Genomic DNA, 16,019 nt, shown 5'->3' on the forward strand with positions numbered 1-16,019 from the left:
GTCCTAATGGTCGGTGACAAACTAGTTGAGATTGTTGAGGAATTTACATACCTTGGTTCTATCCTCTCAAATGACGGATCAATCCTCAAAGATCTAATGCACCGAATCGCCAAAGCCTCAGCAGTAGTGTGAAGACTAAGTGCCCTTTGGAGGAAACCTTCTGTCAGCCGTAGGACCAAGATGCGCATATACAATGCTTCGGTGGGATCCGTACTTCTTTACAGAGCCGAAACCTGGCCAGCAACTCAGTCTGTGCTTAGCGCCTTAAATGTAGCCCAAACAAAACATCTTCACCGCATTGTAGGACTACGCTGGAACGATTTTGTTAGCAACGAGAACCTCCTGGCCTTAACTGCTCAAACGTCTTTTTCAGTCTAACTTGTCCAACAAACACTACGCTGATAGAACATCTCCTTCGCATGCCCCTGACACTCCAAGAGGTCGTCTCCCAACCAGATGGAAGGACACGACAGGTACCTTCTTAGCCATGGCAAATATTCAGGAGGACGTCCACATCCTTGCAAGAGACCGGTCTAAATAGAGGCACCATGTAGCATGACTCTCGACGCCAGAAGCATTAGGTCAAGTCAAGTAAGTCAATAACAAATAATTCCTTTTCTACCCCTGTCCCCTAGTATAGCTTATATCAAACTTGTACCGTAATTACACTTAGAAAAGTAAGTTAACAGCAAAGGTAGCATAAATTAGGAAGGCGATTGTACTAGTAAACTCATAGACAGCAAAAAATAATTATGTAGTTCTAGAAATGGGAATCTTCAGGAAAAACGTCCATCCTTCCCCCGTTCACTGTGTTTTCCGGACAAAGTTAGGTTTAACAAACTTAGTTTAAACTAAATTGACGTACATCTTTCATTTTTAGCCTATAAACATTATTTGTAGACTGAAATGTTTTTGTTACTTGTGTATTATTCAGAACACACTCAATACGTGAAGTTAGGTTCTTTCATGAAAGAAACTACGATGCAGGTACTTTTATGAGAAAATCCGGTTTCATAGCCACAAAGACAAAACTCAATTTAGTAGGCTACGCATAGTGATAGAAGATAGTGTCTGAACATAGATTTTTAAATGATGATTTAGGAATTGCCAAAGACTGAGAAAGAGGCAATTAAATTTTTCCAGGATAAGAGGTTGATGCCCACAACAAAACAGTGCATCTGACCTAATCTAATCTAGTTAACTTAAACTAACCTAACCACCTCTAAATACAACATATTTAATTAAAATGCACCAGCTTCGTAGTTTGTTTCACGAAAGAACCTAACTTCACCTATTGAGTGTGGTCTAAATAATACAAAAGTACCCTTTTTTTATATTTTTTTTCACATTAATGATTTTCACTTATTTAGAAACTCCCTTAAGAGAAAATTTTTTGGCGCAATTCAATCAGCGTGATGATGGATGCCTAAGAGACCTTAAAAGAGACACAGTTGCTCAGAAGCAAGTTCCAAGCACAGTCGAGTAGCACACAAAAAATGGCTTTAGAAAACATGCATATTCTCTTTAGCTATTGTTAAGGCCTTTTGTCAGTTTGCTACAAAAAAAAATCTTTCTAGAACTGTAAATTTTTGACACTCAACTTATTTAAAATCCCAATTACACCAGGAACCTAACATGGTTTAACTTACTTTTTACACGATCGAATGCAATTGTGGCCCTGAAACTTAGTCTTTAGAATTGGCGGCTCAGTTCTGTCACAGACCTTTTGAAATAGCGTCGGTGGCTTCTATTATGCTTGAATATAACCTGTCTTTACCTTACGAAACTTTCCATTCTAGAAAATTTCACTTAATTTGAAAACAATTTACTCATCTCTGGACCGATGAAATTCGATTAACAAACGTATAAGTTTCAATGGGCGCTTCAAGGAGGCGCTTTTTTTCTGAACTACTAAAATTTGACTACGAATTTAAGTGCATCAAGGTGCAACAAACTTATGCCCATATTAACGAAGCTCGGTTAACAGATAATTTAGCCTGAATCGGGGTGCATCAATCTGAAGATCAAAAGGGATATTTGCAAAAACTATCATCTGGATTTTATAGTGGTCAGCATAATTTCGACAGGCTCAATTATTTGATTGGTTTAAATTACCACGGAGTGCAAAATAAAATATAAATTAAGTCCGCAGTTCCGTTTTACAGGCTTTTGACACTAAGCCCAACTCACCAGTTTGTGTCAAATTTCTAATTTTTCAAAATAATTTCAATTCTTTCCTTAGGAGCAAACGCACCCTGGGGGTCAATTATAGAAACTGGGTACCCTCTATCGGGGCCCCTAAATACAAGTGAAGGAGGAAGAAGTCCCCTCATATATATACTCAGCATTGCCCACCGCTGTAAGAACACGTCCCGGGAGTTACAGACCTTCTCCCAGCAATGAGTTATATTGCATGTTGACGCAGAACATAATCATGGGAGGATCTTCTACATGACAACTACAGCAGGGCGTAAGATCCAGGTCTATGGAAAAAAAGCCTCTGCAGAGGGCCGCCTTGACCCTGTCGGGATAGCCGCAAAACTGGGGACCTTGCGGCGAATAAATATTCCCTCTTGAGCAGTGGCACCATTTGAGGAAATTATAACCTAGTAAACAACAATGCATTCGCACGTGATTCTGACTAATGGATAATTTTTATGGACTTGGTCTGTTTTGGTGGGTGTTTTCGAGCTAAAAACCTCTACCTAATGAATTATCAACTATGGGTTGCATTTACAGTTAACGTTCTTGATTACGTTATTGAAAACCAAAGACTTATCCTTATATGGTATACCAGACAAATACTGTCTTAATGAGATTAATCCTTTTTCTTATATAAGAGAATATCAGTAATTCGGTTAACAGTGGAGATAGGGAAGGCCGTATTTGCACATTAATCATCAGTATAATTTATGTCCTGGAAAGTTATACTTTCACATTAAAGCTATAAAATAGCTAGTTTCGAATTAAATCTCAAGTTAAGCAGGCTTGTGTTCTATTCCCATTTATATGGATTACTTTGATGGACTTTGTCTTAAAGAGCACAAGAAAGGCAAAGGAAGAACACGAAATAAAATGGGGAAGAAAAACTTTCCACAGCACAGATGATCAAGCTGATGCTGATGATTTTGCAAGTTCAGGGTGCTAGAATAGGTTTGAAGATTAATGTTAAGATGACTAAGCCACTAAGGTTAAGGATAAGCGAAAAAAGCTGATTTTCGGTAACGAAAACATCCATCAAGTGGATAGCTCCCTTACCTTGGAGGTATTATTAGTGAAGGTGATGGGTGCCTTGAAAGATGTTAAAAGTAGAATAGCCATGGATCAGGGTATTTTTTTCACAGTTGAAGAAAGTTTGGAAGCATAGGAAGAAATGTCTTCAACCAAGATTAGAATATTGGAAGCTATAATGATGACAGTGTTCAAATATAGTTCTGAAGTATGGGCGCTCCAAAAAACGCTGGAAGATTTGCTAGATGTTTTCCAGAGAAATTGCCTACGGATGTACCCAACTGACTGATTATATTTCAAACTATAGGCTGTACAAAAAGTGTGGTTCAATCCCACTTCCTATGTCAATTTGTGCAGCTCCCTGACACGCCTACCAATTTTCATCGTCCGAGCACGTCCAGAAGCACCAAACTCGCCAAAGCACGGACCCCCAGCCCCTAACTCCCCCAAAGAGATTGGATTCAGTCTGGTTACTTCAATCACGTATCTACGACATTTATAGGCGTTTTCAAGATTTCCGGTTTCCCCTCCAATTCCCTCCAATGTCAACAAATCTGGTCAGGATTTGAAATAAGAGCTCTGAGACATGAGTTCCTTCTAAATATCAAATTTCATTAAGATCCGGTCACCCGTTCTTAAGTTAAAATACCTCAATTTTTCTAATTTTTCCAAATAAACGACCCCCAGCTCCCCTAAAGAGAGCGGATCCGTTCCAAATATGTCAATCACGTATTTATAACTTATTCTTTCCATCAAGTTACATCCTGATCTCCCCACTCTAAGCGTTTTCCTAGATTTCCATTTTCCCCCTCCAGCCCTCCCCCAATGTCACCAGATCTGGTCGGGATTTAAAATCAGAATTCTAAAGCACGAGATCATTCTAAAGATCGAATTGCATTAAGATTTGATCACCCTTTCGTAAGTTACAAATATGTCATTTTTCCGAATTACCCCCCCCCCCCCCTACTCCACCAAAGAGAGCAGATCCGGTCAGGTTATTTCCGTCACATATCTTGGACTTGTGCTTATTCTCCCACAAGTTCATCCTGATCCCTCCACTTTAAGTGTTTTCCAAGATTTCGGCCCCCCCCCCCTTCCAATAACACTGGATCCAGTCAGATTTGAAATAAAAGACTTGAGTTCCGAGGTCCTTCTAAATATGCAATTTCATTAAAATCCGATTACTATTTAGTAAGTTAAATTACCACATTTTTCTAATTTTTAGAATTACCCCCCCCCCCCCAACTCCCTCAAAGAGATTGGATCCGTTTCGGTTATGTCAATCAACTATCTAAGACTTGTGCTTATTTTTTCCCACCAAGCTTCATCCCGATCTCTCTACTCTAAGTATTTTCAAAGATTTAAGATCCCCCCCCCCAATGTCAACGGATCCGGTCGGGGTTTAAAAAGAGCTCTGAGACACGATATCCTTCTAAACATCAAATTCCATTAAGATCCGATCACTCCTTCATAAGTTAAAATACCCCATTTTTTCAGAATTAACCCCCCCCCCCTCAACTCTTCCAAAGAGAGCAGATCCGTTTCGGTTGTGTCAATCACGTATCTAGGACTTTTGATTATTTTTCCCACCAAGCTTCATCCCGATCGGTCCACTCTAAGTGTTTTCCAAGATTTTAGGATAATGACTATTTCTAATTTAATCTGGTTCTGGTCTCTGATACGCCTGCCAAATTTCATCTTCCTAGCTTACCTGGAAGTGCCTAAAGTAGCAAAACCGGGAGAGACAGACGGATAGAATTTGCGATCGCTATACGTCACTTTGGTAGATACCAAGTGCCATAAAAAAGACTACAAGTATGAAAAATGACACTAAACATCAGACCTGAATAAATCTAAGCGTTATAGTTTGATGGAACCGTGATAATAGTGTGATAATAAAAGGTAATTTGATTAATAGAGACCCAGTTTCATGATTTGGCACGTTATTCACAAATTTTCATATTCAAATGATAGCTAATTAATTTATCGAAAGAGCTAACCCTAACCTATTTATACTTATTGAGAACTAGCCTTTGGGGACTGGAAAGGCATAATAGCAAATTATCAGCGCTTCTACCTTTGGCTTATTAAAAAAAGGTTGTAAAGCTCTATAGTTTCATAATCATCTTTTGAGTTTACAATTTCGTCTATGCTGCTCCAGTTTCTTAGGGACTCTTGAAAAACTTTACTGTGGTGTTATGGAACTAATAAAATCGCCCATATTCACAGTAGCAAAGGCAAAGTTGCACTAAAATCTAACGTATTTATATCATAAAAGCAGGTGTGAGGTTACGACGTTCTTTTTCTATTTAAACAAAATCCTTTGTCACTAGTCTTTGTGATTATTTGTCTGTTTTATAAGCATGGGTCTACTCGGTTACCATAGTGGGGTAAAACACACACTTGCAACAACTTATTTTTTGGGGAAAGGGCGAGGATTTGGGGAGCGCAGGAATCAAAACAACATCAAGCTATCAAAATCAATATTTTTACAAATTTTAACCATTATCAAATGTTTTCAATCCCCTTTTGAAATTCACACAATATAGTTGGTAATAATTTGCAATTTTATATAAAATTTACAATTTCATTTAGTTATGGCTGGTTAAAGTCTTCATTATGGGCTCGACCAAGCTCAACTGTTACTTGATTAGCTATGCTGTACCTTATAGCGAAGTAGAGAAATTTTATTTTGGAAATAATAATAACAATACAAAACCGAATAAGCACAACATTCTTAGAATTATAGAACAGAGTTATAAATTAAGACAATGACCAGCACAATTAAAGTCATACAATATTTCAAACTTAAAACAACTTGAAATAACAATCAACGAAATAAGAAAAGAGGAGACCCAAAACAAATAGGAAATACATGCATCTCAAAAGCCATCAAAAGTTCAGACTACCATTTGTGCTTAGGTGGCAACGTTTGTTTTTTCTGTGTGATTTGTTCTTATTTTTCATTACACCAACAATTTCAAGTTTAACAAATATCATATTTAAAACATATTAAAGTAATTTTAGTTTGTTTTTATTTTAATTTATTTTGCCTTGGAAAAAAATAATTCTTTGATTGCCCTTCCAAAGGCCAACAGCATCCACAACTCATTGGTGTAAAAAGCAAGGTGTAAAAATTGGTGTACCGTCAGAAGCAGACTCCTTTTTGAGGTAAAAGAATGATCATCTTTCTATGACTTATACCTGACTATTTTAGAAAATAAAGGAATTATGTCGTTTAACTTTATGAATTTTTTGTGAACATAGAACTTACAACAGAGTTGAACAAATAATAAAACCTGATAAATGATTGTATAACGTCCATGATGTCCTAGAATGAAGGTAAATCGATTCTATGAGCTCCAGGTTCATGATTCAAAGCATGTGGGACCACAGTTTCGGAGAGGTACTCTCTATCAGTGGCCTTACCTGCTACTGATATCTTCTTTTCTATTGAAATTTGGCATTAAATATGGCATGTAGTAAATCAATTCTTCAAAAAAGGAATCCTGAAATTCTTCCACAGGTTATGTGGTCTAGAGCCTAATAAGTTGGCAAATTATCTAGGACAAAAATTGGTGCAAAACACTTGGTGGCAATGTTGTTTTTTTTCCTTTTAATGCTAAACCCAGTTCCCTTTATTAATTCCATTTTTTGCATCTTCAATTCATTAAATATGGCATGTATGAATACGGCATATAGTAAATCAATTCTTCAGTGAAATTTATGGAGTAATGGAAGATAAGTACTTAAGTTGGGTTGGGCGAAGCGTGAATTAAGGAATTTCCTTTTCAAGCTAATTTTAAAACGCTGTAATTTTCAAATATACCTTCGTCTTTGCAATCCAAATCCCGGGAGTCCAACACAGATGTTAAATTGGATATTCTGGATGAAAGACTCAAAGGTTGCTGTTGATGCTCATGTGATAGAGAAGAAAAAGAGGTTCCTTTGATCTTTTCAACACTCTCTGGTGAAACATATGCAGCTTCTGTAACAAAACAAATAAAGAGATAGAAATTAAGCAAAGTATGATCAAACATTCTCAATAAGCAGTACCAAGACATAAAAAACAGACAACAAATGTGAAAAAGAACATGAATTATAAAAACTGAACGAAGTCAAGGATAATAATTTGATAAATGGAATTTTCACAAATTAGAATTTTATACGCAGATTAAATTCGGGCATTGAATAGAGTGCAGAACTTGAATATGTGTGTTTAAAGTCTAAAATCATTCCAGTGTATTTAGCTAGCTAACACAAAAGCCTTAAGCTATAGTAGCTTCTTAATATAATTCAGAAGTATTACGTCGTTAACCATATTTTCATCTGAAACCTGTTTTTTATTTAATTTTTAATTGTTTTTCAAATGATGCTGGTAAATCTGGCTCACCCTCTATGAAAAATCCCCCCCCCACTTACGGAACTCTTCCATGGAAAGTTCCTCCCACAAAAGTGCTACAGTTCCATTTGTGATACACTTGGTGTGTTAGTGCATGTAGAGTATAGACGCACATTGGTCTGGACCTTAGAGGGAAGGCAAGAGAAGCTAACTTGGAGGAATAGGTAAAAAAAACAAAAAAGTGAATATCAAACCCATTTTCTGAATTTTACAGGAGGGTGATTCTCTGTACCCAGTCTACCTCATTCTGCTTGTAGTGATGAGAACATGGATGGTACGTATTTTGTATTCAGATTTTTCTGCCAACTGTGTTCTAACCTAGCCTGAATCAGTCAAACTGACTTTTTCTCAACTGGATTGGGAGCATTTTCCTTGTTGTGTATATACCCCTCTCCAACTACTTTTCTAAATGGGAAACTGAATTTTCAAAAAATGATTATGCCAGTAAAAATAACGAAAATTTGAGTCACGATACTTTTTGAAAGTGAACTCCTTAGGAGACAAGGAAGCTTCTAGGAGAGAAAAGCATCTATACTACTCCTTTGGCTATAATAAGAATTAAATTCTAAACTAGGGCCCAAGGACTTGTTTTGTACCTGGTTCAGCTGCTTCATGAATAGAAATACGGTGTTTCGTTTTCTCTTGCTTTTCCTACAAGACAGGGCTATGAAGGCTTAAATCAGCAAATTCTTATTTTTAATAAAAATAGCTTAGGCTCAGTGGAAAAACTACAAGGTAGGTATACTTCAGAAGAAACCTGACCTTCCACTTTCTTCTCCTGGTGCCACCCTACGTTGTCTGCACCACCTGATTATGCCAGTGACATTACAGTATTGAGAGACAGTGGCTCAAACTTCTGAAAAAAAATTTCACATTCCATCATTTTATATTATGAAATATCTCCCAAAAAAAAAAATTTCTATCAAAGATACTATGATAAGAAAAATCTCAAAGCTCATGTGCATGTCATTGATTTAAGAAGTTTAGGTAGAACAATAGTTTTCAATTTTTCCACACGAAAATTCTCTTCCTCTCTGATTTACTTCTATAAATGCTGGACATTCTTTTGTAACTAAAAAATTTATAGTGACCATCTCACTACTTAAACTTTTGTTTATTGATTTTTGTTTAAACTGGCTTTTGCTAGGGTTGTTCATAGAAGTTTCTATCTACGATAGCATAATCTAATGATTTCCAAACACCATAAATAGAGTGCTGATTTGCATAATAATTTTGTTTTTCTTTTTAAAAACAGAGGTCTATTTTGGGGGCATGTTTGACACTGACTGAATTGTTTGGTTTTTAACACTTAAATTGCTGAATCTTACTATAAACGTTTAACAATGCTATTCGATAGTTTTATATAATAATAATAATATATTTTCTGCTGGATTTACAACATTGGAGATAAACAAGCAGAGTGAAAAAAAAAACACAATCAACTATAATACTTACTATTTGCTACTACAGTACAAGACGACACTAATGTTCAATTTTATTTTAGAACTAAAACAAATTCTTTGAACAAAAGTTGTAAATTTTTTATACAGAAATTTGTAAATTCCAAAATTTGCAGCAATTGTTGTCCACAATGCATTGCATAGCTCAAAGTCCTTTTGGCTTCACCGGTTTCAGATTTTAAGATGATGAAGTTCTAGCAAATTCTAATTTGTTCTAGTTTTCCCAAATAAAATATTGAAACTGAATCAAATGTACGGGCAATAAAATATTACCCATATATTTGATTATAAAAAAAAACAAACAAACACTTGAAATGTACCTTCACTGTTAAAACACATGGAGCCCAATTCCTGGGTGTCAGGTTCAAGCTTACATGGTCCTGAAAAGCCACAAAAAGTACCCACGGGAGCATCTTCCCTTTTAGGAGACAAATCATGGGTTGAAAAGCCAAAAAATTCCTCATTGTCACTTGGTAAAGCCTCTTTGACTTCTGAAACAAAGTATAATAGAAGAGATATCAAACACATTCAACAGAAAAGCTTAAAAAACAAACCCAACTGCTTCCCCTTTTCAACATATTGTCCCACAAGAATGAATAATAAGTATTGATTAAAATCAATAACAAAACAATGTTGTGAAAATAATATTTACAATAAACATAAGAGCAATCTTTCTTGGAAAATGAAACATGGAATATCTTTAGCAGGCTATCTATTAGATAATCATGCTTAGCTACACTAAAAAAATACCACATATTTACAAAATAAAAAAAAAACTATTTGCAACATAAGTGAAGAAAGGTGAAGTCAAATAAACTCTATTTCCCAGAAAAATTGTAAAAAAAAATTTGCACCCCTCATACTCAAGATCTATTTACAGAAATATATAAAACTAGCAATGCCTGGATATCTCTTAATACGTTTGGGCAAATTGACAAAATTTTGACAAGTAAGAAAAATCTGACCGAATTGTGTGCTTTTTGCTAAGGAAATAATAGAAATATTAAACAACAAGACAAAAATAAATACCACAAAAAAAAAAATCAATAGTTTGTAGGTTAGGTACCAAGAGGGGTGCTCAGCTACTAAGAGATAATTTGTGTGAATGACTGTAGAGATAATTTGTGTGAATGTGTAGGAATGACTTTTTTTATTACTATTATTATTTATGCCTGCAGACCGGAAAGAGAGAACTATTTTCCTGAATTGAAAACAGGAAAGATTGAACTGCAAAGAGTGAAAGAAATTTGTCAGCCTGAAGACTTGTTGTCTCCTAAACTGGAAAAATTATGCAAAAACTTTTGTGTTGTAAAATAGCCCTTTCATTACCCTCAGCTCTAAAGGACTAGATTCAAGCTTTTGTACGGAGTATGTAAGAGGAAGAAAGAGAAAATATTTACTAAAGCCAAGACACTTTATTTGTATTTTGTTACCAAATTTAATATAATGACTTACCATTTTTAACAACAGAAGTCTCAGGAATGGTACTAGGTTCAGCCATATTTGGAATTTCAGACAACTCCATAATAATATCTCTGAAATAAGTTAATGCCACTTATAAAACATACGATACTATCAATAGAACTTGGAAATAGCACTCCAGTTTTATATTTTTTCTCCAAAAGCTGCAGATTGTTCTGCATTCACTGTGATGGATTTTCAATGTGGTTTTTTGTTAATTTTTTCAAGACTATAAGAATTTTTTCTTTTGTTTTTATGTCTTCAAAAAGCATGTCTTGAGGAAAAACAACTTGTCTTTTATTTTTATATTGTTTTTAGTGCCTTTAATTTTGTTGGAATAATGCATATATAGTATTTTTAAACAGTTTAAAGGAGTTTAATGGCCAGGTTTCCACTCACACAGCATTAGGACTAGTGATCAACAGAACTATAGCAAGCTAAAGAATTTCGGTTTACTAAAAAAGTGATACTTTAGAAACAATCAGAAGTAAATTCTAAACTAGGGTCCAGGAACTTGTTTTGTACCTGGTTCAACTACTTTATGCATGAGAATCCTCAAAAATAGGGTGTTTATTCTTCTCTTCCTGCTCCTACAAGATAATGTTATGAAGATTCAAATCAGCAATTTTTTTATTTTAATTTTGAACAGAATTTGGTACTTGTTAATTATCCAGAGCACGCTCAAGAATTCTGATATGTAAGACTGTTTGTATTTGGAGACAATTAGCATAGGCTCAGTGGAAAAGTACATTGTTGGTTTATGTCAATTAAATATTGAATATAGGGTAAAGGCAACAATGATTTACTGTACAATTTTGGAGCCACTGTCAAAATTTTCCTTCAAAACTCTGCTAAGTCATGACTTAGAAAACCATCTCTTGAACCTGTTATTGTATTTTGAAAAAGCAAAACATGGACACCCTCTCCAACACACCCAGATAAGAAGAAAATATTTAATTCAATCAGTTTCCTGTTTTTGACGAAAATGAGCTCCCAATAATTTTTAACTGTAGTGTTCAAACTTTCATTACTTGTTTCCTTTTTTTGCAAAAAATAAGTTGGGAAAAGCACCAATGCATCAAGATACATCTGATCTTCTCTAAAATGTAGCCACATTGGCTTTTTCTTGATAAAATTAAGTTAAAATGGCAACTAACATTATATTGACAAAACTATGTTCCAAGTGCTAAAATTCTTGTGGAATACAAGACCAACTAAAAATTTTACTTCAGCCAAATTCTTATTTAGATATTGGGTTCTATTATGAAGCCCATTTCTTTTGTAAACATCTTGTTGTAACCTTGTCAAAATTTTTGACAGACAGCAACAGGCCTTATCAAAATCACTGAACATGTAAAACAGATGAGAAACAATTGATGTTGAAATTCAAGGGTCCTCTGATGAAAACATAATTGTTAATTTTATGGGTACTTTCTCAACAACAGGAGATTTTGATAATTATTCTTCGTAATAATATTTTACATTAAAAAGAAACATTAAAAATGTGTTTTTTTTAATTGTGGTTTTACTGATTGATTTTTCCATCATCTGAAGAACTGCCACTTGGCCTCATACTATGTTCATATTTTTAAGCATTTGATTTGGTTGATCACGACAATCTAATTCCTTTGTAACTGAGTAAATTTGAAGCAGACCAAATCTTTGTGAATTTTATATTTATTTTCTTTAAAATTTATCCCAAAGCTGTAAAATACAAAATTTTATCTCTAAACCCCTCCCTAAATAGCATAGAATTCCTCAAGGAACCTTGTTAGAACCACTCTAATGTTTAATATTGATTAATGAAATTGGTACAATTATCTCAAATGTGTTAATATGTAGACAACCTAATGATCCTTGAAGTATGTCACTGAACTATTAGAAATGATCTTATCAAAACCCTAACCATGTTTTGGACAAAGCAAAGAATTTACACATGAAAGTAAATTTCACTAAGTCAAATAGAAAGAAAATAAACTTCTCAAAATTCTTGAAATCCACTCCTGTTTTCTAAGACCCTATCCCACCCAATATGCTACTGAAACATGTTAAATTCCTTGGTGTCACAAACTTCAAATAGTCTTAAGTAGGACATGTATACTTCAAGAATTTTTGACCTTCCAGACAAAGGATAGTCAAAATTAATTTTTTTTTTTTTTTAAGTTGATTAACTTTGATTGGCTTTGAAATGGCCAAATGTTGACAAACACTTTCAATATGAACAAAAAAATCTTTGCTGGACATTGAAGCTAAGAAGAAGTAGGCCACTCCAGATAGCATTTATACAGACCTATATCATACTGTTCTATCACACATTATATTATGGAGACCTAGGTTACACTCCATTTGATTATTAAATTTTATCCCTGTATTTAGGGCAATTTTTTCAGTTTTTTGCTTCTACTATCTGAATAGTGTTTTACACATTTACTACCGTCATTAAATAAAGTTGAAGAGAAACAAAGAAATAAAGCAAACAGAAAAGACATGTCAAATGCAACAGGATCTACCCACAAGTATTTTGACACATGTCAAATTGGGTTCCAGCTTATGTCAAAAACAGGTAACTTTATTGTTCTGTTGAATTTGTAGGTGAAGATGCTCCAACTTCAGAAAATCAGATTTTGATCCCTTCCTTGAAAAAAACTTCTGACTTTTAATCAAAAAGTTCGATAGGTAGATGTTTTTCCTACATACTGAAACCCTTTTGAAACCAAAAGTCATTAATTTAAGCCTTCCAGAGAAGAAAGTTTTTTGTTTTTTTTTATTTGTTTTGTTTTTTTTTTAATGAAAACTGTCAAATCAATGGTATCTTTACCTTATAGAGTTGGTATTCAGTTAAGTCATGTTAGATGAGGCATTTAATATAATGTGTTCTGTGTTGCCTTCTTCAATTCCCACCACAAAACAATCTGCTAGTCAACATTATTGCTATTTATAATGGATACTCTTATTGCAACTGCAGCACACAACTGTAGGGGGAAAATAAGACAGAACAAAAACCACTGCTATCAAAGTTCCAAGATGTAAGTCTATTTATCCTGAGCCTGTATTATTTATGTGTTGCACAAAATATTACCCATTCATAGAAGGGTTCAGGGCAGATTTCTGATATTTTGATCAATACCAAATTCCCTCCACCCCATCCAAGATTTTGAAAATACCTTTCATGGTAACTATAATGAAAGCTCTGCTTTGCACTTTCATTGAAAGCAAAACCTCAATGAAGAAAAACTTTTGTGAACTGACACCCCTCATTACACATTTTGGTCTCATGTTTAAAAATGGAGAAACTACAATATTCATTTACTGACACAGTTATCAGATCTTATCATAACAATGCCATGCAGATACAAAGATGACAGTGGAACATCAACTTAGCATTGGATTTTGAATTACATGGCAGATTTTTATCTAATTTATACCATATATTAAGGGGGAGAGGATTGGGAGCAAAGAAATCTTTATCATTCATGTGAATATTTTAAATTTCTGTTACTGATATATAATATATAATATAAGCATGATATAGTATATAATATATTTCATTTTCTGGTTGATGGTTCTGGTTGGATGGAGTTGATGGTTCTGGTTTTTCAGCCAAAGAACAGGAATCTCCATTTCTTACTTGTCTGTCTGAACATTCGCTGTTCCAAACTGTTGACCAACCTACACGGTACAGAGATGGTCAAACATCTAATCTAACATACTGGATCTCGTTATTCTTAATAATCCAGTTTTGTGGACTAAAAATGAATTTCTTGCCCCTATTGGTAACTGTGATCATCCTGCTATCCTCACAGAATTGCGCTTGGCTACCACTCAACCTCTTCCTAAACAATACAAAGTCAGTGATTACATGTGTATCTCTGACAGACTTGTATACTTTGATTGGATACCATATTCACTTCAGATAGCAAAGAATCTTGGCAGAAATTCAAAGCTGTTTTGCTAGTTTTTGAGAAAGCTCACACTGGAACATTTTAGAGGAGACAGGTCACTATCCTTCATGACTTGTCTAACTAGCAAACTACTGAACAGGAAGAATCAAACCTAGAAATACTTTGAAAAAAAGAAAACAGCTGCAAACTATCAGAAGTATCAAAAGGCACGGAATGAGGTTACCAATTACATCATACAACAGGAGAAGAGTCATGAAGAAAGGTTAGCTGAAAATATAAAAAATAACCCCAAGCTGTTTTGGCAGTATGCTTCTGTTAAATGTCAAAATAGGCACTCCATCCCTGATTTGACCCATCATGGTCAGACAGTTTCAGACCCAGCTTTTAAAGCCCAGATCCTAAATAACCAGTTTGCATCAGCTTTCACACCAGAAACTGCTAGTCAGCTCATGACTCCTCCCTCATATACTGTTACTCAACCAATGCCACCTCTTGAGCTGTCTGAGGAGTCTGTTTTGAAACAGCTTGCTTTGTTAAATGTAAATAAATCTGCAGGGCCAGATGGCCTCTCCCCCTGTGTTTTGCATGAGTGCAGAACAGAAATTGCATACCCACTCTAAAACCTCATCAGACTATCTCTTGATAGCTCAAAGCTTCCTGCAGAGTGGAAAGTGGCACATATTACCCCCATTCACAAAAAGGGAAGGAAAGATTCTGCAGAAAACTACTGGCCTATCAGTATTACCTCTGTTGTTGTTAAGCTTCTTGAACATATTGTCAACAAAGCAGTTATTGAGCATCTTGATCAAAATCATATTCTCAACAGCTCTCAAAATGGTTTCCAATGCAACCGATTGATTGACACTAATCTGCTTGAGTCATATAACTATATTACAAAACTACTGGAGTTGGGAATCCCTGTTGACATGATCCTTCTTGATTTTTCAAAGGCATTCAATAAAGTCTGTCATAAGAGACTTGAGCTTAAGCTACAATCTATTGGTTTAGAGGAAAAAGATTCTTAAATGGATTCTGGATTTCTTGAAGAATTGTGTTCAGCATGTAAGACTATTTGATGCAGATGGCAATCCTATTCTCTCCTCCCCTCAGAATCTTATCAGTGGGGTCCCACAGGGCAGTGTTCTTGGCCCCACCATGTTCAATATTTTTGTAAATGATGCTCATCTAGTGCTTAAAAGCAGGATGACGCTATGTGCTGATGATTCCAAGGTAATTGGTCCAGCTAGAACTTTTGAGGATACTTCCCAACTTCAAAAAGACCTTGATCTCCTTAGCATGTAGGCGAAATCTTGGCTACTCACTTTCAATATGTCAAAAGGCCATGTTTTACACTTTGGGCAAAAGAATATCAATACAACTTACTCTCTTTATGGTCAGTCCCTTTCTCCAGTGTTGGAAGAATGTGACCTAGGAGTAATTGTTGACAATTATCCTAAGTTTAGCACTCATGCAAAGAAGGCAGCAGCATCAGCTAGTTCATCACAAGGGCTCATAAAAAGAACAATTTCCCCCTGTTCTCCTAAAATTTTGAGCCTTTTGTAT

General features: G+C 35.1%; 2 protein-coding genes across 6 annotated transcripts in view; both read right to left on the bottom strand.

Annotated features, from left to right (window-relative positions):
- Positions 1-16,019, bottom strand: part of LOC136041964 (zinc finger protein 271-like) — a 184,777-nt gene that overhangs the window by 116,271 nt on the left and 52,487 nt on the right.
- The window catches only part of LOC136041962 (zinc finger protein 502-like), a 58,305-nt gene that overhangs the window by 4,496 nt on the left and 37,790 nt on the right, over positions 1-16,019 (bottom strand). For all 5 annotated transcript variants that reach the window (XM_065726779.1, XM_065726775.1, XM_065726776.1 and 2 more), the window contains exons 2-4: positions 10,549-10,628; positions 9,414-9,584; positions 7,061-7,219 (exon numbers count right to left, since the gene is read on the bottom strand). In XM_065726779.1, coding sequence (XP_065582851.1) covers positions 7,061-7,219; positions 9,414-9,584; positions 10,549-10,618 — 400 coding nt within the window. In that variant the 5' untranslated portion in view covers positions 10,619-10,628. The remainder of the gene's footprint in view (positions 1-7,060; positions 7,220-9,413; positions 9,585-10,548; positions 10,629-16,019) is intronic.

Source organism: Artemia franciscana, unplaced genomic scaffold (assembly GCF_032884065.1).
Source record: "Artemia franciscana unplaced genomic scaffold, ASM3288406v1 PGA_scaffold_52, whole genome shotgun sequence".
In the NCBI taxonomy this organism is placed as follows: domain Eukaryota; kingdom Metazoa; phylum Arthropoda; class Branchiopoda; order Anostraca; family Artemiidae; genus Artemia; species Artemia franciscana.